The 21909-nt window shown below is 34.2% G+C and overlaps 3 protein-coding genes across 4 annotated transcripts; 1 reads left to right on the top strand and 2 right to left on the bottom strand.

Annotated features, from left to right (window-relative positions):
- Window positions 1-942: 942 nt before the first annotated feature.
- On the bottom strand, window positions 943-2175 carry LOC106373242 (protein LIGHT-DEPENDENT SHORT HYPOCOTYLS 9). Its single transcript, XM_013813449.3, has one exon. It carries the CDS (start codon window positions 1713-1715, stop codon window positions 1125-1127), a length of 591 nt encoding a protein of 196 aa, XP_013668903.1. The 5' UTR covers window positions 1716-2175; the 3' UTR covers window positions 943-1124.
- Window positions 2176-12749: 10574 nt separating this feature from the next.
- Window positions 12750-21061, top strand: LOC106425635 (scar-like domain-containing protein WAVE 5). 2 transcript variants are annotated; one of them, XM_048782422.1, is made up of 8 exons: window positions 12750-13124; window positions 13494-13657; window positions 13841-13964; window positions 14046-14178; window positions 14339-14406; window positions 14514-18569; window positions 18603-20777; window positions 20876-21061. In XM_048782422.1, exons 1-7 carry the CDS (start codon window positions 12964-12966, stop codon window positions 20767-20769), a joined length of 6873 nt encoding a protein of 2290 aa, XP_048638379.1. In that variant the 5' UTR covers window positions 12750-12963; the 3' UTR covers window positions 20770-20777; window positions 20876-21061. The 2 variants fall into 2 exon arrangements, with proteins under 2 accessions (XP_048638379.1, XP_048638374.1); XM_048782417.1 differs by having other exon boundaries at window positions 14514-20777.
- LOC106425732 (pollen-specific protein-like At4g18596) lies at window positions 21020-21849 on the bottom strand. Its single transcript, XM_013866478.3, has one exon. The coding sequence runs from the start codon at window positions 21690-21692 to the stop codon at window positions 21174-21176; it is 519 nt and encodes a 172-aa protein (XP_013721932.1). The 5' UTR covers window positions 21693-21849; the 3' UTR covers window positions 21020-21173.
- Between the last annotated feature and the right edge of the window lie 60 nt (window positions 21850-21909).

Raw genomic sequence — 21909 nt, 5'->3', positions numbered from 1 at the left:
AACTGCTTTTTTTACAGGTATCGTTCCACCTTGTCTGTGAAGCTGTCTCCATTCAATCCCATGTTTTAGTCTAGAGAGTCCTTGTAGTTCGTCTAGTTTTTGTTTCTCGTGTGTTAGGTTAGGCCGTTAGGTTGTTGTGTTTTGTTGTGTTTTTAGCTTGTTTCAGGTCATAAGTGTTGCAATGGATCCAAGGGTGAGGAGAAAGTGGAGACTTTGCTCTCCACTTCGATTAACCGGTATCAGCCGGTGATCATCGAAGTCGGATCTAGAGTTATGATAAGCGGCTTGTATGTGTGTCTTTCGTTAGAGTGGGTTGAGAGCTTTGTGAAGTAACTCGTTTATGTGCCCTTCGGAACTCTAGCAGGACAGTTTTAAACCGTACAGATTTTATTTGAGCTAATGTTTGTACTTAATGTTAATGCCCGTTTGAGTCAATAAGTGAAATCTTACTTAGAATCAACCATCTATTAGAACGTCCCATTACAAAACGTTTGTTCGGAACTCATGAATAAAATGTAAAGAAGCAGGGCAATTGGAATTATATAAAAATAGGCTTATCCTAATAATCATCCTACCTAGTGTTCTTAACAGACTCCAAGCCAATATCATTGAATAATATGGTCTATAGCCAATTCATAGCTACATACGTCATATGCATTAATCTATATAGGTATAACTTGCCTTTGACAACAAATTTATATTCGTACATGTAAGAAATATCATTCACCTGCAGACGACCTACATATGTACAAGAGAACACATCATGCATGCAACGTCTACAAAAATGTTATGTCCTTAAAATACATTTACTATTAGGACACAGTCTAATAGCTAACGAAAAACCAAAATTATATTTTGAGTTACCGACACTAGATAATCAGGTATATGTAAGCATATGGGCTATTCCAAGAACGCAAGATAATTAGGGTTAATGACACTAGATAATCAGGAAAAATTGATGGTATCCATCACAATTATTAAACCGATACATTTTGAGTTTTGTGGTCTAATTATTCAGAGGGAATAATTCCAACTCAAATAGCCTATGAAATTTTAAATTAAATAAGAAAGAGAATTTATATATTGATTACCTATAGTGGACATATTTTTTATATGATAAATTATCAAGCGGACGACTGATTATGAGTCGATGAAGAGTTTGCAACATCTTTCTTGACAACTACGACGTCGTTTATGGTCTTCCTCCTCCTCTTCTTCTTCCTGTAAGGTATCCCACGAGCCTTGGCTTGAGATTCTCTCACTTCCCTCAAGTGAACCCGGATTGACCCGTTTGCAAACGGGTTTGTATCAGGCGACCCGCCACCGTGTTCCTCGTAAGCAGCTCTCAACCGTCCGATCAAAGCATCTAAGCTTCCCCAAGCTTGTTTGAGAGGACACGTGCACGGTCCTGGTGGATCGGGTTGTCCGAAGAAGACACAAGCTTGGTGATGTACTTTGGTTTTACCGAACTGATCTAAGTACCTTAGGAAACTTAGCACGTGCGTGTAATCAAACTGAGACATCATCAACGGTGGATTCTGCGATTTTAGGTATTGGATGAACGTGTTCCAATCGCGGCGTTTTTGCGACTCGTAGCGGCTGAGCGGTTGCTGCGGTTGCGGTTGAGAAGGAAGCGGTTGCTTGAGATGGTTGGAGGAAGAAGATGGATGATCCGGTGGATCTTTCGTTGGTGTGTGATGCTCCGACGACATCATTAGGTATATGTTTTTGGTCTATGAGCAAATCGCAGGTTTAAAAGCGGCAATAAAGTAAAGGAAAGAGAGAGAGAGAGAGAGAGAGAGAGATACGTAGTACTGAGAAATAATGGAACGAGGAGAGAAACTATTCATGTATTTCTACGAAAAATATATATAAATAAAGCGACAGTAAATTTTTATCATTTCATGCGAATATGAAAATTCTATCTGCTTTTATTTGAACACCATGTAACTGAATCAGAATATAAACATTTTAAGTAATTATGAATATTACATTAAAAAAAACAAATCATATTATAATTTCACACAGGACTACAACAACTGAAGATATGAAATATATCATTATAATGAACCAATGTCACCTGAGATTCTGGGGCTATAGGAAATATTTATTTCTACAAATTTGAAAATTTATATTTTTGTAATTTTTCATTCGGTTTTATCCATGACCGATTATGCAATTTTTGTGATGCACGATTGAAACTAAATAATGATAACTGTATAGATATCATGTAAATTTATATACAAGCTACAACTAGTAAATACCAATCTATAAAAAAGGTAATCATTGCAAAGGCGTGATTAGTTTCGATCTCGCAAAATAATTTGTAAGATAACGTGAAAGCTTTATATTGTTTTTAGAGACACCGTGTATATTATATATCTTAATGACCAATCCATACTACGTTTGACAAATGAAGAAGATCTATTTAACGAGATTTTATCCTTTTTGTATACTAGTTTTATAGAGATTGTACGTATTTTGTTATCGTTAAGTTCACACGTTACTTTCTGTGACTTTCTTTGTCATCATCCTAGAAAAATATTTTAGCAACGTACACAACACTTATTCAAATGTCGACTTTGTAATAATATATACTAGGATAAGATCCGCGCCTTGCGTGGAATTAAGTTATTATTTTTATTATATTTTGAAAAATGAAACAATAGTTTGGCTTCATTTGGATTAATCCGGATATCGGATTGGTTTCGGTTCGGTTCGTTTTTTTCGGTATTTGGTTAGTAAAATATAACTACTATTCTAAATCCATATTTACTTTGACTTTAGTTTTTCACATACTTTTGAAAGATTTCAACTGGACGACTAAATTGATCAGCCAATCTTGTTGCTTTAAATCATTAGTGTTTTTATATATATATATATTATTTAGTTTGAATATTCATTAAATAAAAATTCATATGCGTTATATTTTATGATCATTTGTAACTTATTATAACAAAAAAATAATCAATTGATCACAAAATTTTCAGAGTGGGAATATTCAAATTTCTAATAATATATAGACGTTTTGAAAAATTCAAATATAACATATAAGAAAAAATATAAATGTTTTTATTATATATTTAATGTGATTTTTTAATATCTTTCAATAATATAAAATTAAAAAAAGAACTAAGATACCAAAATTGTTATCAAATATTTATTATTCATAATAATTAATTTTCATATATACGTTAATCATATTAGGTAATTTCGTAGCTTCTAATTAAGGAAAGTGCAAAAAAATTTTGGTAGATTATTTATCAATTCGATAGTTAGTTTAATAAAAAATATAATGTAAGTCAAGATGGACCAACCTATTTTTCTAAGAATAGTATATTTTATATAGTCATTTATTAAATGAGAATTTATAATCATACATTTCTATGATCATTCATATCATTTTATAACTGAATATTTAAATCATCGATAACAAAATTTTCAATGTGAAATCTTTAATAAGTTTATAATTTATAAATGTTTTTGAAAATTCATTGAAAGTTTTAATATTAAAATATTTATGTAATCTTATGGTATATATTATAATCTATATATATATAAATATATATGTTTTATTATTAAATGATATTTTTTACTCATATGGTTTTAAAATAATGTGTATCTTCTTATAATATTAAATAAAAGTTCATCTTAATACAATTTTATGATCATTTGTAACTTATTATGACAAAAAAAAATAATCTATTGATCACAAAATTTTCAGAGTGTGGATCTTCAAATTTCTAATAATTTATAGACGTTTTGAAAAATTCAAAATATAACATATAAGAAAAATTATAAATGTTTTTTATTATATATTTAATGTGATTTTTAAATATATTTTAATAATATAAAATTAAAAAAAAGAACTAAGATACAAAAATTGTTATCAAATATTTATTATTCATTATAATTAATTTTCACATATACGTTAATCATATTAGGTAATTTCGTAGCTTTTATTTAAGGAAAGTGCAAAACATTTTTTGGTACGTTATTTATCAATTCGATAGTTAGTTTAATAAAAAGTGTAATATAAGTTAAGATGGACCAACCTATTTTTCTAGGAATAGTATATTTTATATAATTATTTATTAAATAAGAATTTATAATCATACGGTTCTATGATCGTTCATATCGTTTTATAACAAAATATTTAAATCATCGATAACAAAATTTTCAATCTGAAATTTTTAATAAGTTTATAATTTATAAATGTTCTTGAAAATTCATTGAAAGTTTTAATATTAAAATATTTATGTAATCTTATGGTATATAGTGTTTAATATATATATTTATTTATTTTATTATTAAATGATATTTTTTACTCATATGGTTTTAAAATCATGTGTATCTTCTTATAATAAAAATGTTAAACCATTGATCATTAATTTTTAACATAATAATTTAATAGTTTTAGTCATTTATTGTCGTTTTTAAAAATTCAAAATATAACATATACGAAAAAATCTAAATTTTATTTTTATAGCTAATTTGATTGTTTAATTTATTTTAATAATATAATATTAAACAAAAAATGACGAAAGAGATATACATTGTTATCAAATCTTTATTATTAAACTCATTAATTGTCATATATATGTTAGTCATTTATGGTAATTCCGTAGGTTTTCTTTAAGGAAAGAAAATATCATATCATATCATTATATCATATAGTTTGACCAACTTATGTATCTAACAACATATAAAAATCGAATGTGGACCTACTTATTTTTCAATTGAATGTAATTGACTACCTAATTGAGTGCCACCTATGCATTGGGGCCTTTTTTAATTAATACAAAATTGAGGTTACATCTTTTCAAATGTTCCTCAATTAATATATAAGGGATACAAATTAGTACACATTAGTTTTTTATTAAACGAAAGAGAGAATATATATATCAATGGATGGGACCCGTGAGAAGGTGCTCCAGCTTCTTTAAAAGAACTAGAGGTTTTTCCCGGGCTACGCCCGGGTTTATTAAAAAAATATTGTATTTGATATCTATATTACAATATATTATTTCTATGTAATATAAATATAAATATTAAATTAAATTAGAAATAAGTAAAACTTACAATTTTTTTTCTATTTTTAATATATTTGCGATGGTGAGCAAATGTGAAATGAATAAATAATTTGTGAAACCTTAGTTATTATCCAAAATATCTCCTGTTACATATTTAGGTTATTAAAAATATATATTATTAATCTCCATATCGTATATTTCTTTGTCATATGTATTATTTATACCATATTGATGTTTTTATTTATATTTTATTTAATCTCCTATAATATATTTTCTTACGATTATAACATATTTCTTACAATTATAATAAGTAAAGCTAATTTAAATACTCATTGCTTTAAATAAAATTACGTTAAAAATGTTCTATATGTAAAATACACTGAAAATTCTATGAAATTATTATGATTACCATATTTTTTGTCAGCAATTAATATTACTAAATTATTTGTTTACTTATAAACAAAAATATCTTACAATCTAGCTATAGTTAAAATATTATTCTGGATTTAAAATCAGTGTAAATGATAATCAAAATATTCTCAAAATATATTCATAATTTATTTAAATTTTATTATTATATATTAGTTGATTTAAAAATTACTATTTTAAAAAATACAATCAGGTTATTACGTTGTTATTAAAATGAATATTTATATACCAATAAGGGAAATTTCGAATATATTTTCAGTCCAAAACTATGATCCAAAAACATTATTTTCTTATTATTTTTTCATTTCCAGTAAAAAAAATCTACTATCTTCTACTAATGTCACAAATTGAAAATATAAATGATTTCTAATTCGATATAGCCTTATTATTTTAATTTAAACTAACAATATTTAGTGATTTAGACTATTATTTTTTTCTTACTTTGAGTCTTTAATATTTGTTTTGTCAAACTTCATATACTATTTTGATTTTAATCTTTCTTTATTTTTCGTACCTATTTCTTATATTTTAATTGAATTTTTTGCATTCACATTTTTCTAAGCTTTAAATTTGATTTTGTATTTCAAACAGTTGTTTCTGTTTTTTTTTAAATAGTCGTTTCCGTTTCACCTTTTCAAGTAAATATTTTTATAAATTTGCGATTTAGTTTTAAAATTTATGAGATTGTATTTTCTATATAAAGCTTATGTTATTGCAACATATATTTTCATTATATGAAATAAAAATGTAATGCGATTAACAAAATAAAAATGAAGGTAGTTTGAGGGTTTTTGTAAACTTAATATATCACTTGTGTATACAGCTTAAATCATATTAGTTCATAATTTTACCATATGTAAATGCGTGAGGAAAAAATCTCTAATAACGAACTTCCAAGTATTGTTCTAGGTTTACGTCCACTTTGTAATCGAATGTTATATACCAATTTTATATGTGACTACTTTTACTAATACGTATCATGGTTTTCTACTGACTGAAAAAAATAGTAGTTTATAACACTTGAACGGAAAAAAAATGTAGTAGTTTATAACAGCTGCATGGATTAAAATATGAAAATACAATATTGTTATATAGTGGTGTCTTATATTTTAAGTTTAAAGTAATTATTTGTTTTTAGTGATTTTTATCATTGTTTAAACGTTTTTCACAGTTTTTTTTATCATGTTTAATTATTATAGTTAATTTTGGTCTAATATAATTTGCATGATGGTTTAACAAATAAGCTTTTTCAACTTTGAAGCAACCATTTGCTAACTCACTGTAAGAAAAAGTAGTGTACAAATCAATATATCACTGAAAACTAATCTAAACCTGGAAGGAAGGAAAAATAGAAAACCGCCAATGAAAATTCTGGAGACATGTTATTCTTATTGATCAGTAGCCTGAACCACATAAAAACTCAAAAATGAAACATTGCATATTTAAGATTGATGAAAGAGAGCAAATGAATAATGTTGTTATGCCTTTAGACTGGGAATAGGTCATTTTTTTATTTTTTATTCTTAAATCCGTAGAGAGAAACAAAATGCAATTCAGAATAAATATGTCTAGGGAAGCAAGACCTCTCTCAACGTTTCTGGAATCCAATAACAAATTTAAGAATATGTTGGGAAGTAATGAAGGGATTGAGGAGGCGAAACGTTTCTTAACATTTCCTGATGTTTTACGCAGAAACTCATTGTTACTTTATTTGAAAATAAAACTTATCCACTTGAAGCTTCTCATAATCAGGGACTGAAGAACCTCCGAGCATTTGCTGAATGAATCTGAAGGAAAACCAAAGGAGGATCTTAACCAAAATTCTCGAGACGTGAAATTTTCAACAACTAAAACCAAAGGATCATGTAGTAGCAAGGCAAGATTTTACAGAAACCTTTAAGAACAGTAATCTTATTTCAAGACCTATTCGAAATTCTCAACTACTTTCTATTAGGATTTAGTTCAGAAAATGAATGTATCACTTGGTTCAAAAAAACTGGGTTTGAAGATTATTTCACTACATTATAGTATTCTCTCAGGACATAATTTAGTTAAGAACAGTAATCTTATTTCAAGACCTATGCGAACATGATTAAATTATTTCCGTTGACCTAATTCATATTAGGATTTAGTTCAGAAAATAAATGTATCACTTGGTTCAAAAAAACTGGGTTTGAAGATTATTTCACTACATTATAGTATTCTCTCAGGACATAATTTATTATGGTTATAAACAAAATTCTTTTCCAAAACTTAAAAAGCAGAGGAGGCTTGTCATAAAGCTCACACAAAGCAACAATAACTACATTGAAGACCACCACTGTGTTGGCATAAATCAAGTTATTATTCAGAACAGATCGTGTTTAAAAAAACATAATTGTCACAAAAGGTTAAGTAATGGTGGAATACAGAAAAAGAAACTACACCTTTGGTGAGAGTATCAAGAACTCCACTCCACTGGACTCGATACTTCGTGAAAAATTCTTTCTTGGCTTCCTTCTCTGACTCAAACATACCAAAATTCAGCACCTAATGAAACAGTAATGGGCATCACCAGATCCTGTGAAGAAACAAAGATGTAAATAGAATAGGTTACACATATTATTCTTTCTCTATTTCATTCAGACAGGATGGAAAGTAATATATATATACCAAACAAAATTTGATCTTTGATTTAATCTCTTATCTTGATGCATGGGAAGCTTTGGCCTATTTAGAGACTTGAAGGGTTAAAGAAAACAAAGCATTCTCTAATCACTCATTCCATCAACGTAGCTACCGAATACAAATGATCATAGATATCAGAAACAAAGACCTACCCAACTGACGGCTTTGATTCTTCGTTTCAACTAACAACGACAGACCAAATAAATTTGGCTTTCAAGTGGATTCCTCCACTGAATAATTTAATTTAAGATAATGAGTTGATAAACAGTGTTAAAACTCTAAATAAATAAAAATGGTCCATGATATACAGACTCATAAAAATGGTTTTCATCAAATAACTAAGTTATATAAGAGAGAAGAGTTATGAAGAGAAATAGAATAAACATACTGTATATTCCAGAATGGAATTATGCCAGACCAACAGAGGTAGTTGTTCACATGTGTTATATCGTAGACATTGAGATGAACCTGTGTAACGCCATCTCCCCTCTTCTCTTCACTCCCTCAATTGAGCCTTAGCTCAAAGTAGGCAACCACATTTTTACTCACAATTGTAACTTGTAGTATCTCAATTAACAGTCACGGTCGATTCATCCCTTTCTTCCTACGACTCTCCAAGACCAAAAAAAAAAAAATTGAAATTTCATCAAATTAGATAGAATATGTATTATCTCATTCGAGACAGAATCAAACTCGAATCTCGAAGTTCCTTACTCTAAGAACACTACATATCAGTGGGTCTGCTTCAGTTCTAAAGTCAGAAGTTGACAGCAGGAATCCAAAACTTTTTAACATATTTTTAGGTCTTTAAAAGAATACAAATCTCCAAAACGTAGATAGAGATAAAGCAAACGATGAGCTAAATAAGTGGGAACTAACAATGTTTTATATGCAAACGAAAAAGTGATAAGCGATAAAGTAGATAGAGATAAAGCAAGAAAACAAACATCTCAGTGGTGGTCAAAGTTCTAAACACGTTTATTTTCATCCTTTTTTTTTAAAACAGAGCAAACAGATCATTGGTGGTAGTAATCTTAAACATTGTTAATTCATCAAATCTCTAAACAGATAGATTACGAAGATTTCACGTAAGTGGGAACTAACAATGTTTTTATTAAATAAGTGGGAACTAAAAACCAAATTTTTTTAGAAGATTGAAGATTGGAACTAAGTTAAATAATTTGGAACTAAAGGTAAAAAAATTGAAGATTTCATATAACCTTTTCGTCGATGAGGAACATCTCCAGGCTAATAAGCGTCGGGGTTCCAAGCCTTCCAGAAGTGTAGCAGAGGGAAGCGCAGCTGAGTTTCGTGGGTACCTAGAGATATCTCTGAAGAACATGACTTCTTCATCAGAAGCAGATGAGACAGGGGAATTTCCATTTGGCTTCGTCGCCATGGATTGAGATTAGAGCGGTTCTAGGGTTTAGGTTTGTACAAAGAAAGTTGAGTATATAAAGAAGCAGGAGAAGAGGGATCTGAAACGAAATCATAATGAAGAAATTGATTGATCGAAGTTGAGTATTGATTGTGTAGAAGACGAAGAAAAGAGGGAGCTGATACGAAAGAAGTCGCTATGGTTTCAAGCAGAGAAGACGAAGTGGTAGGAGGTAGATCCTCGTGACTTCCGTCGTCCGACTCCTTTCATTTTTTTTTTTCGGCGTATGTAAAATAAAGTCCAGACGTAATGAAAATGAAGCCCACACGTAAACCCACTCTAAATAATAGATTAACTTGAAGCCCATACGTAAACTCAGATATTGAAGCCCATCTGACGTGTCAAAATAAAATATTGTGATTGGAGGAATATTTTTAGTGACGTGGATAGCCTAACTATTGAGGATATTCAACTTTTAGTATTGTATTGATTGATACGAAAATGTTGTTATTATACTTGGTTTGTTAATTAACTTTTTGGTCATTGATGTGGTTATTTGCGCACTGTTATGATATACTTATCTTTTAAAATTCCTTAAGAAATATTTGTTTAAGCTATCCCTTGTACGACTTAGCAACCCAAATCAATCATTTTTGGTTCTAATAATGAATTGTTAATTTCTTCAAGTTGCTTTGCTTAGTGGCTATTGTTGAATCATATAGCCTATTGTAACTTTATGCATAAGAAATAGATATCAAAACAATAATAACGTTGATGGATGATGATGACAGTCAGTCAGTAGCAATAAGCAATAACAATATACTAGCTAGTGACTATTAAACCTATTAACTTTTATTATAGAAAATTTCAAAGATACTCCAGTTGTGATGATTTATACAAATTAAAGAACTTTTCATATAACTGATGTTATTTGAAGAAAAAAGTCAAATGAAACGAAGTAAATAGTGAATTAATTCATACATTAATAGAAACTAAAATAACACATCTTTACTATGCAATGAGAAACTAAAATACCACATCTTTTCAAAAAAAAAAAAAATGTGTCTGAAAGTGGACAACGCATAAATAATTGGTTTCCATTATCCTACCAATATATGAATGTAAAATGGTCAAAATATATGGTGTTTCCTTTTAATATACTTTATTATTGTTATGGTAGAACTCATCGTCACTATTACATGTATATACATGCTGATGAAATTAATTTTTAAAATAAAGTATTGAAATTAACTAAAACTTTAACTAGTACTTTTAGTTTAATTGATATATATATCATTGGGTGGTCACGTATCCAATATCCAATTTTTTTTTTCAAATCAAAACAAATCAAAACGAATAACAAATTGAATCAAAATTTAGATATTTTGTCCAGCTTTACGTATATATTTATAGAATAAACACTTTAATTAAAAAAAAAAGACTACTAAAATAGTGAAATTAATTAAAACTAATTAGTATTGGCAGTTTAATTGATATATATCATTGGAGTGGCCACGGATCGAATATCCAAATTTTTTTAAAACTAAAATGAATAATTAATTAAATTAAAATTTACGGATATTTTGTTCAGTCCTAAGTATATGTGTATAGAATAAACACTTTAATTGTAAAAAGACTACTAAAACTGTGGATTTGGCAACCAAAAGAACCTTGCTATAGCGTGTTATGGTATATATATATATATATATATGTATATATTTATAAAACCTTGCATTCTATTTAAAGTGTTACAAAAAATTATGGTTTGCTAAAAAAAAAGCATAAAATTGTGGCTTGCTCTCGGACAAGATGCAAGTTCATCGAATAAGGTAGAAGACATAAAAACCTAAAAAGCATGAGAGTAATGAAATAAAAGATAAGACATAATAATTAAAGACAAGCATATTGTTTGATACACAAATTTAGATACCCTTTGTCGAGAATAAAGATCTAGCAGCCGGTGAAAGATCAGATTCCGGTGACCGGCGAACAGGAATCCGACGAGGAAAACCCTAAAAACTAAAAAGCATCGTTGGACAAGATTTTGTAAGAGCAGATCTTGTGTGGGGCAATATACAAATATATCTTTCGATATATACTTTTGGACGCAACGTCAACAGAAATCCACTCGATACATAAAAGATAAAGACAAGAAAATAAAAAAATATTCACGTGGGATTTGGGGCCATATGTTTTTTTTCACCTGTGATCATTTTCATGATATTATTTATGCAAGTGTAGTTTTTTTTTTTTTTGAAAAGAAACAACTGTAGTTTTTGTTTGTTAGACATTACACGAGCTGAAAACGCATGAGACAACTGATCGAGGAGCCCAACCCAGGTTTTGATTTTTAAAGTCTTAACCAATACACATCTCTGTGGAAGCTGTATTATTTTCGCAGTTACTAACTAACGAACATGCCAAAAAAAAAAAAAACTAACGAACATGCCCATTTCTATCAATAAAATAACAATAAAGTTTTCAGATTGAATATCTTCTTTTAAAATGATTCCAACAGTTGTGACTAAATCATCTTTAAGTTAATGGAACCTTTTTTTTTGTTTAGGTAAAGAAAATTAAAAACCCATCAAAATGAATATATGCGATTTCACAGCAAAGGATTTTGTTCGGGTCTGTGTTTATATGGAAAGTACTTTGCTAGAGATGATGATGCTATCTATGTGACCTTGACAAATATGCAAACATAAGTTTACAACGTGAGATTGCCTCTGAAACACTAGTGTTTGTCAAAGACATTCGAATGTTCAAATTATAAAGATTGATTATACATAGGTGTTGACTATCAATGACGTTCAATATTATTTTGGTTTGATGTTCAAGGTTCTGAATTTCCAATGTATTTAATTTTACACAGTTTTGTGTTACTAATTAATAATCCACTAGCTGCCAGTATGCTCTTAGTCAAGTGGCGGTAATATTACAAGATGTTTTAGGTACAGATGAATACAAGCGCCTTGTGATAAACATTTTGTTAAAGAAATCATACTTTATTGTAAAACCACCTTGTGAAACAAAAAAAAAAAACTTATTCAGGTGATTAGCTCAGCCCAGGATCTGATAGTTGTAAATAAGTTCTCAAGCCTCAAGACTTTAAGCCCATTTAAGGCCCAGATATTCCGTTATAGAACCCATACACAATTCCAAAATTTGAGAGAAACAGACAAAAAGGGGATTTTTGTTCAACAATAAAAATTGAGAAAAATTATCTGGAAAAGCTGAATCAAATTCATGAAGAATCAAAACTTTAAGTCTTCTCTAATTATTATTCACCAGAACTTTAATTAGGTTCCGAAATAAATAAAGGAAGTAGGAGTCAGAGTGATTTCTATTAATTAATATAGTCACAGGTTTTTAATTAATTAATTAATTTATAAGTTCAGTTTCATTCATTTTCCTACGGGAGAGAGAGAGAGAGAAACCACAGAGAAAACGACAATGCCGTTGGTGAGGTTCAAGATACGGAACGAGCTCAGCTTAGGTGGGCCGGAGCTTAACCGCAGCCCCGCCGTGGAATATGAGGAACCTAAAGCGATTCTCGGCGCTGTTGAAGTTGCGGGACTCGTCGGGATCCTTCGTCAGCTAGGCGATCTCGCCGAGTAAGCTCTCCTTTTCTCCTTCGACTCTATCAACGAAGATTGAATTCAGATATTTTGTTGCTAATTAGTTTTTAGGGGTTGAAGCTGATTTTCTCGTGATTAGGATTACTAATCGAGTGAATAGGGATCTCAGAAACTTTCTATGTTTGAGTTTCGTCAGGGCTTAGGGCTTTTTCGCAATAGTTTTGATTTTGAGCTAAGTTAGTTAAGTGTAGTTGAGTGGTTAAGTGTTAATTAGTGAATGATGAGTGGAAGTAACCTCCACATAGGTAACTTGAGTGTATCTTTCTTTCTCCAATGGAACGAAACCGAAATTGCTCGAAGTGATAGAGAGTTCTTTAACCAAGTGGTGGTATTTCTTGCATGTAGATTTTCCGCAGAGGTATTTAATGGGATACAAGAAGAAGTGACTGTTACGGCGTCTAGGTGTCAGAAACTGACAAGCCGTGTTAAGCGGATAGAGTCAACGTTGTCACCTCTTGAAAAGGCTGTGCTGTCACAGACAAGCCACATTCATTTTGCATACACTGCAGGTTTGGCTTTTACTCTCATCTCTTCTATGTCTATATTATCTTCGAATTTCTGTTCTGTACCTCTGTTGCTATGAAATGTTATATGAAGACATATCATCTACAGTTTTGTGTGATGTATATATGTGTGATCTTTTGTACAGAAAAGTTCTTATTTTTTTCGTTTTTCTTTTGTTTCTGTTGTAGGCTGTGAGTGGCATCCTCGTATAAGGAATGGGCAAAGACATTTTGTTCAGAGTGATTTGCCACTTTGTGTTATGGAAACATATGAACAGTGTAGAGATCCTCCTCCTTTGCATCTGCTTGACAGGTGAGGGAAAAGCGTTTAGTTTCATCTTGATATAAATAGAAATTAATGCATTCTGAAATGGCTAATTTTTCCCCTTTGCAGATTTGACGCAGGTGGTCCTGGGTCGTGTCTGAGAAAATACTCAGACCCAACATTCTTTAGAAAGGAACTCGGCAACCATAGTAAAGTAGATGATGCCAAGGCCCAGAAAGATCAGGCGCATCGCAAAAGAAAGGTTTGTAATCATCTTATTGGATTTAGGTTATGCTTGCTGAATGAATTGCTCAATAAAATTCGTTAGACATCTCAAGAGCTATGGTTTTTTTTGCCTAAGTTCGCTTTTTGGCTGTGTTCTGCTTTATTTGTATCTGAGTTGTGCTTTTCTGAAATGACAGAAAAAGAGGTTACCACAAAGAAACATTTGCAGATCACGTGCTGTGTCTACGTCCGATGACACTAATGGGTGGGTGATCGTAAGATATAGACGTAGTAGTTCTCGTCCATTCGTGTTCTATATTTCATTGTGGTGGTTCTTCACAATCTTATTTGTTAACCTGTCTCTTTGTGCAGAGCTCGTCTCAGTTCTCTAACTGATGACATACCTACCACTTCTCAGAGTACTTCCACAGTTGACATGCCCCGTAGCTCTAATATGCAGGATTTATCTGGCAGTATAGACCAATCTCATTTGCAAGAGCAGTCAAATTCGCAAGAACAAAGTGAAGCACAAGTACAATCAGATTTACAAGAGTCATCGAGACCTCGTGATTCTGTAACTGGTTCAGGTTATATAGAGTATGTCATCAATCACAGTCCTGTGAATAAGCCTGACGTGAAGCTATTAGAGGGATCTCTGCCTAGTTCCTTACAACCTGCGGATAGAATAGGTTCAACTGTTCCTCAAGGCCGCGTTGAAATTGTAGATGACAATATTCTATATAGTCCCTCAAAAGAGATACCTGTGCCTTATGCTTCTATTGTTTGTGATGAGAAGAAAGAAGCACTTGAATCAAGGGCTGAGAAAAGTAACAAAGACGAAGAAGCGTCAGAGATACACGAGCCAAAAATTGGTCCAGGAACACCGGACAGAGTGAAGCAAAATCAAAGGGACTTTGATAGGACGTACGATTTTTTCGACGTTGTGGGAGAAAAACAAAGTAAGAGCCAGGCCAACAGTATTGATGAAAAACCAAGAATTGAGAGCGAAGAAGAAAATACGAGTGAAGCAGATGAGTTTGTAGATGCACGTAATACAATTGAATCTGAATCAGAAAGTGAGTTTGATGGAATACCAAAACCAAAACTGGAGCACTATTTTGGGGATATCAGCACTTACTGTTCTGAAGATGCTAGCAGTGACAACAATGGTGGATCAGAAGATATACCATATGAAGAAATGGTAGAAGATCTACGCCATGAAAACTCTCTAGATGAATCTTGTTCAGTTTCCTACCTTTCTGATGATGCAAGTGTTTCTTGTTGCCAGTCAGATCCAGTGTGTGGGAAAGTTCTGTCTCATGATGGAACTTTTCAAAGCCCAAGGGATTTTTCTGCCATGCGTCCTTCATTATTGGCTGAAGCAGCTTTTCAGGATGAAACAATTTTGCGAGAACCTGTTGCCGCACATCCCTTGTTGGCAGGAGATTGTGCTAATGAAAAGATCTCATCTGAAGAACGTATTTCCTCAGGCATGTCTCTGAAAGATGCTATTCCTGCTGAAAAGATCTTGCCAGAAGAACATTTGGCTAAATATCCATCTCTTGCAGAAGCTGTTCCTCATGAAAAGAGCTTGCCAGGAGAGTCTGTTGCCAAATATCCGTCTTTTGAAGAAATTGCACCCTTTGAAAGGATCTTGCCCGAAAGCTCTCTTTCCAAAATTCGGTCTTTGGCAGAAGCTGTGCCTGACAATATGGCCCCAGCAGAAGAACGAGGTGCTGCTCATCCATCTTTTCCCAAAGCTGTTCAGGAAAAGAAAATTTCACCAGAAGTTCTTGATTCCACAAATTTGTCTGGCACAGTGCCAGAAGCAGTTTCAGAAGAGCAAATATCAGTTGAAGGATGTGTTGGTGTATCTCCGTGTTTGGCAGAAGTTGTTCCTGATGAAAGGTTCTTGACAGAAGAACCAGAAGAAGCTGCCACAGCATGTATGTCTTTGTCAAAGGTCATGCCTGCAGAAAAATTATTCCCAGAAAAAACTTTGGAAGCGCCTCAGGATTTGGCAGAATTGCCTGAAGAAAATATCGTGCGAGAAAAATCTGTTGATTATACACATCCATCTTGTGCCAAAGCTGTTTCTCCAAAAGAAAATCTATCACCACAAGTTCTTGATTCCGCAAATTTGTCCGTGGCAGAAGCTGTTTCACATGATCAGATCAGACTTGATGAATCTGGTGGCAAAAATCCGTGTTTGGCAGAAGCTGTTTCTGATGAAAATTTCTTGACAGGAGAACGAGAAGAAGCTGCCACCACATGTACGACTTCGTCGAAAGTCATGCCTGTCGAAAAGTTATTGCCAGAAAAACCTTTAGAAGCGCATCATTATTTGCCAGAATTGCCTCAGGAAAAGATCTTGCCAGAAAAATCTGTTGGTTCTGCTCCTCCAGACGAAAATCTATCACCGGAAGTTCTTGATTCAACAAATGTGTCTGTGGCAGAAGCTGTTCCACAAGAGCAAATCGGACTTGGAGAATTTCTTGGCATAGATGCGTGTTTGGCGAAAGCTGTTCCTGATGAAAGGGGTTTGCCAGAAGAACCTGTCACCACATGTGTGTCTCTGACAAAAGCCGGGGCCAATGAAAAGACCTTGCCAGAAGAGCCTTTGGAAACATATCCTTTGGCAGAATTGCCTGAAGAAAAGATTTCTCATGAAGAAACTGATGATGCCACACATCCATTTGAATCTGTTATTGATGAAGAAAGCTCACCAGAAGTTTCTTGTTTGTCTTTGGAAGAAGCTCTTCCACAAGAGCAAATCTCACTTGAAGAATTTGTTAGCATAGATCCATGCTTGGCAAAAGCTGTTCCTGATGAATGGCTCTCGCCAGAAGAAGGTGTCACCACATGCCTCTCTTTGAAAAAAGCTGCGACAATAGAAGAAGTCTTGCCAGAAAAATCTTTGGAAACATATTCCTTTTTCGCAGAATTGCCGGAAGAAAAGATTGTGCACGAAGAAGTTGATGATGCCACTCATCCATCTGTTTCTAAATCTGTTAGTGATGAAAAAATATTACCAGAAATTCTTGAGTCCACAAATTTTCCTGTTGCAACAGCTCTTCCGCAAGAGCAAACCTTGCTTGAAGAATTTGTTGGCAATCCATATCCGACCGAAGCTGTTGTTGATAAGAGGGTTTTGCCAGAAGAACCTGTTACCACATGTCTCTCTTTGAAAAAGGCTGCGACAGTTGAAGGAGTCTTGCCAGAAAAACCTTCGGAAACATATCCTTCTTTCGGAGAATTTCCTGATGAAAAGATCGTGCTCCAAGAAGCTGATGATGCCACCCATCTATCTGTTTCTGAAGCTGTTGGTGATGAAAAAATCTCACCAGAAGTTCCTGATTCCACAAATTTCCCTGCTGCTGCAGCTCTTCCGCAGGAGCAAATAGTAGAAGAATTTGTTGGCAATCCATGTATGACTGAAGCTGTTCCTGATAAGAGGATTTTGCCAAAAGAACCTGTCACTACATGTCTCTCTTTGACAAGAGCTGCGACAATTGAAGGAGCCTTGCCAGAAAAGCCTTTGGAAACATCTCCTCCTTTCGCAGAATTGCCTAAAGAAGAGATCGTGTTCAAAGAAGCTGATGATGCCACCCATCCATCTGTTTCTGAAGCTATTAGTGATGAACAAATCTCACCAGTGGTTCTTCATTCCGAAAAGTTTCCTGCTGCAGAAGCTCCTCTGCAGGAGAAAATCGTACTTGAAGAATTTGCTGCCAATCTTTGTCTGACAGAAGCTGTTCTTGATAAGAGGGTTTTGCCAGAAGAACCAGTCACTACATGTCTCTCTTTGACAAAAGATGCGACAATTGAAGAAGTCTTACCAGAAAAACCTTTGGAAACATATTCTTCTTTCGCAGAATTGCCTGAAGAAACTATTGTGCAAGACGAAGCTGATTATACCACTCATCCCTCTGTTTCTGGAGCTGGTATTGATGAAAAGTTCTCACCAGAAGTTCTTGATTCAACAATTTTTCCTGTTACAGCAGCTCTTCAGCAAGAGCAAATCTTACTTGAAGAATTTGTTGGCAATCCATATCTGGCAGAAGCTGTTCCTGATAGTAAGGTTTTGCCAGAAGAGCCTGTCACCACAGGTATGTCTTTAACGAAACCGGAGCCTATTCAAGAGCTTTTGCCAGAAGAATCTTTAGAAGCGTATGCTTCTTTGGAAAAATCGCCTAAAGGTAAGATCTCGCTAGAAAAATCTGATGATGAGATACATCCATCTTGTGCCGAAGCTGAAAGTGATAAAAACGTCGTACCAGATGTTCTTGATTCCGAAAATTTGTCCGTATCCGAAGCTATTACACAAGAGCAAATTGAAATTGAAGAATTTGTTGGTGTAGATCCTTGTTTTGCAGAAGCTGTTCCTGATGAAAGGGTTTTGCCAGAAGAAGCTGTTTCTGATGAAAGGATTTTGCCAGAAGAAGCTGTTTCTGATGAAAGGATTTTGCCAGAAGAAGCTGTCACCACAAGTTTGTCTTTGACAAAGGTATCGCCCATCGAAAAGATCGTACCAGAAGGACTTTTGGATATGTATCCTTCTTTGGAAGAATTGCCAGAAGAGAGGATCCCACAAGAAGAGGAACCTGATGATGACACACATCCATGTTTTTCTGAAGCTGTTGGTGATGAAAAGATCTCGCTACTAGAACATCCTTGTTCCACATATTCATCTTTGGAGGAGTCTGTTCCGCACGAGAAAACCTCAGATGAAGAACTTGTTGGCACAAACCCATTTTTGGAACTAGCCGTTCCCAACGTAAGCAGTTTTCCAGACAAACAGGGCGTCACATATCAGTCTTCAGCAGAAGCTGTTTCTAAGGAAAATGAGTTGCCAGAAGAATCCTTACTTACATATCCGTCTTTGGCAGAAGATATTTTTGATGAAAAGGCCTCAGGCACAGAAGCTCCTGGTTACACAACAGAAGCTGGTCCACGCAACACTGAAGAACCTGTTGCCTCGGATCTGTCATTGACCGAATCTATTTTAGATGAAGAGATCCCCGGCTTAGAAGCTCCTGCTTCCACAACAGAAACTGGCCCACACAACAAATCTTTCCCTGAAGAGCCTGTTGCCACCTATCTGTCTTTGGCAGAAGCTGTACCTGAAGAAAAGATCTCTCTAGAAGAAACTGATACCACATGTCCACCGTCTGCAGAAGCTGTTTTTGATGCAGAGATCTCAGGCTCAGAAGCTCGTGGGGACACAACAGAAGCTGGTCCACACAACAATGAAGAACCTCTTACCACGGATCTGTCATCGGAATCCAGTTTTGATGAAAAGATCCCCGGCTTAGAAGCTCCTGCTTCCACAACAGAAACTGGTCCACAAGGCAAAACTTTCCCTGAAGAACCAGTTGCCACGTATCTGTCCTTGGAAGAACCTGTTCGGGACGACAAAGTTCTGCCAAAAGAACCTGCCGCTGCATTTCTGGATTTGTCGGAAGGTATTCCTGACCAACAAGTGTTTTTGGACGATGCAGCATTTTTATCTTTTGCAGAAGCAATTTTTGATCAGAAGTTCTCACCAGAAGTTCCTGATTCCATGGATCTTCCTGCAAAAAACACATTGGAAAAAGAAGTTGAAACATCTGATGGTACAATTGTTGAACCAGTAAATATATGGAGCAACGGGGGACTCCTTGGACTTGCGCCATCTAAACCTCCAGTTTTTGCTGAGCCTAAGTCTGTAAGCGAACATATGCAGAACGAGTTCAACGAAGCTAGTGTTATTGCTACAAAGAAGCAGGGATCATCGAGCAGACCAGTTGAAGATACTGAGAAGAGTTCACTTCCATTAGTTGTTTCAGATCCCACGTCACAACAACAAAGCAACATGTTGAGTCATTCTAATGGATCTCTTTCCCCTCTGCAGAGCACTGCAACGTCATTCAAAGTTTTTGACTTAAGTCATAGATTACTCATGGCTGGGTTTCGTGGAAACACTTCCTCAACCTACAAGTTTGAATCCATACCTAGTACCAGCTATGATACCAAAGCAGCAGCTATCGAAGACAAGACTCAACAAACTCCTCCCCGTGGCCCTAGCTTTGAGGAACAATTGGCTTATGAATCATCTATCTTTGGCTCGCCTACTTCATCACCACCCGTTGAACATATGAAAATATCATTCAGTCCGATAGATCCATCCCCAGTTTCCAAATTGAAACTGAGAATCCCATGCCAACCTCAGTACAACGGTGAAAATGTGGATACTCTCCCTTCTTTTCAGTTGGTCCCAGAGGCTAGCAACTCCGATAATGAGGACGAAAACAGCGACATCTTTTGTCAGTCATCCCCTGGTGTTTCAGACAATTGCTTGTCGGATTCTGAGCTGTGGGAATCTGATGAAAGCCCTAGAGAATCTGCATCAAGCTTGAAGCAAGGTGGAGAGAGAAGTACACATGGCGACATGGGTTCTTTTTCCAGTTTGTTTCTTGATCTGCCATGTTACGACTCTGTAGATCATCACTCCACCTCGCCAAGACTAGATCAAGAGCAAGAGCGAGAACAAGTTCCAGAATATAAACCTTCTGTTTCAGAGATCATCCGTGATTGGCCACCAAACCAACCAAACGCAAACGCTTCTCCGAAGAAGACTCAAACTTAATCCGTCAGGTACTTATAGCAGAACGCTCTCCTTTTTTATTTCATTTATCATATGCATTAACCGCAGATCATGACACTAACAAAACAAGTCCTTCACTGTTAATTAGGTTATAGCTCCAGATGACGATGGTGAAAGATAAAAGGAATTATAATTTGATTCGTTGTACATTCCTATCCGTGAATCGGTGATCCCAAATCTCATTTCATGTAATACAAAAACGAATCACTATTTTATATATCAGAAATTTAAATTGATGCTCGGGAAAATATGAATAATTATTTTAATTACGGCATTTTTTTGTATTTTATCAGATTACACGTTTGTATATATAAGAAAGTAAACAATACAGATGGGGTCATGACAGTTAAATAACGATCTTGAATTTGTGCAAGTCGTCATCATATTTAGAAGATGACGTCAGGAACGATCCCGAGCTCCTTAAAGGCAGCGGGACAATCAGCTGACGGCGTCTTCACCATGAAACCGAGAGGGTTAACGATACGCGTCTCGTGGGAGACGATACCGTCATTCGCCGTCAGGCTAACCTTAGCGGCGTTACGTAGGTAAGCCTCTTTGCTGACATCGCTGCAACCACTGTCCGGTGACTGGAGGAGGACGAGCTCACATACTTCCTCCTCGTGGTCACCGGTCACTTCCATTTTGTAGCTGCCTGACTTGTCAGTCACGGCTTCTTTTGTCAACGTCACGGTTCCGTTGGTTCTGCTCCTGCACTCTAGCTTCACTTTCGCGCCTTCGAGGAATTTGCTGAGACGTGTAACGAATTGAACGCGGCATGTGTCACAGTAAACCGATCCCTGAATTTGGAAACGGTCAAAGTCATCGGCGTCAGCGACGGCCTTGCCGGCGAGAGAGGATAGGCACACGGCGGAGACAAAGAAGAAGAAGATGGCTTTGGTCGCCATTTGTCTGAAAATGTTAAAAGATTCTTGTCTTTTTTTTTTACACCTCTTCTCTTTCTGTAATTGTTTTCTTTGTTGAGTTATATAGAGAAGAGGGCAACTATAATTCACTTGTTTTTTAAAAATTAACTAATTATTTTCCACACCAATAGCTATTTTTAGCTAGATTTTTTTAAACCATTTATTTGTTAACTTAGCTAATTATTTTCTTGAACACAAC

This window comes from Brassica napus, chromosome A1 (assembly GCF_020379485.1).
Source record: "Brassica napus cultivar Da-Ae chromosome A1, Da-Ae, whole genome shotgun sequence".
Lineage (NCBI taxonomy): Eukaryota > Viridiplantae > Streptophyta > Magnoliopsida > Brassicales > Brassicaceae > Brassica > Brassica napus.
This window is presented reverse-complemented; position numbering and strand designations above follow the sequence as displayed.

What these genes read in the sequence shown, in the direction of transcription:
- LOC106373242 (XM_013813449.3), bottom strand. Translation starts at nt 1,715, where the DNA reads ATGATGTCGTCGGAGCATCACACACCAACGAAAGATCCACCGGATCAT.
- LOC106425635 (XM_048782417.1), top strand. Translation starts at nt 12,964, where the DNA reads ATGCCGTTGGTGAGGTTCAAGATACGGAACGAGCTCAGCTTAGGTGGG. An exon ending in CAGCTAGGCGATCTCGCCGA is followed by an intron (nt 13,125 to 13,493) that starts GTAAGCTCTCCT and finishes TCTTGCATGTAG; the next exon opens with ATTTTCCGCAGAGGTATTTA. An exon ending in ACGTCCGATGACACTAATGG is followed by an intron (nt 14,407 to 14,513) that starts GTGGGTGATCGT and finishes CTCTTTGTGCAG; the next exon opens with AGCTCGTCTCAGTTCTCTAA.
- LOC106425732 (XM_013866478.3), bottom strand. Translation starts at nt 21,692, where the DNA reads ATGGCGACCAAAGCCATCTTCTTCTTCTTTGTCTCCGCCGTGTGCCTA.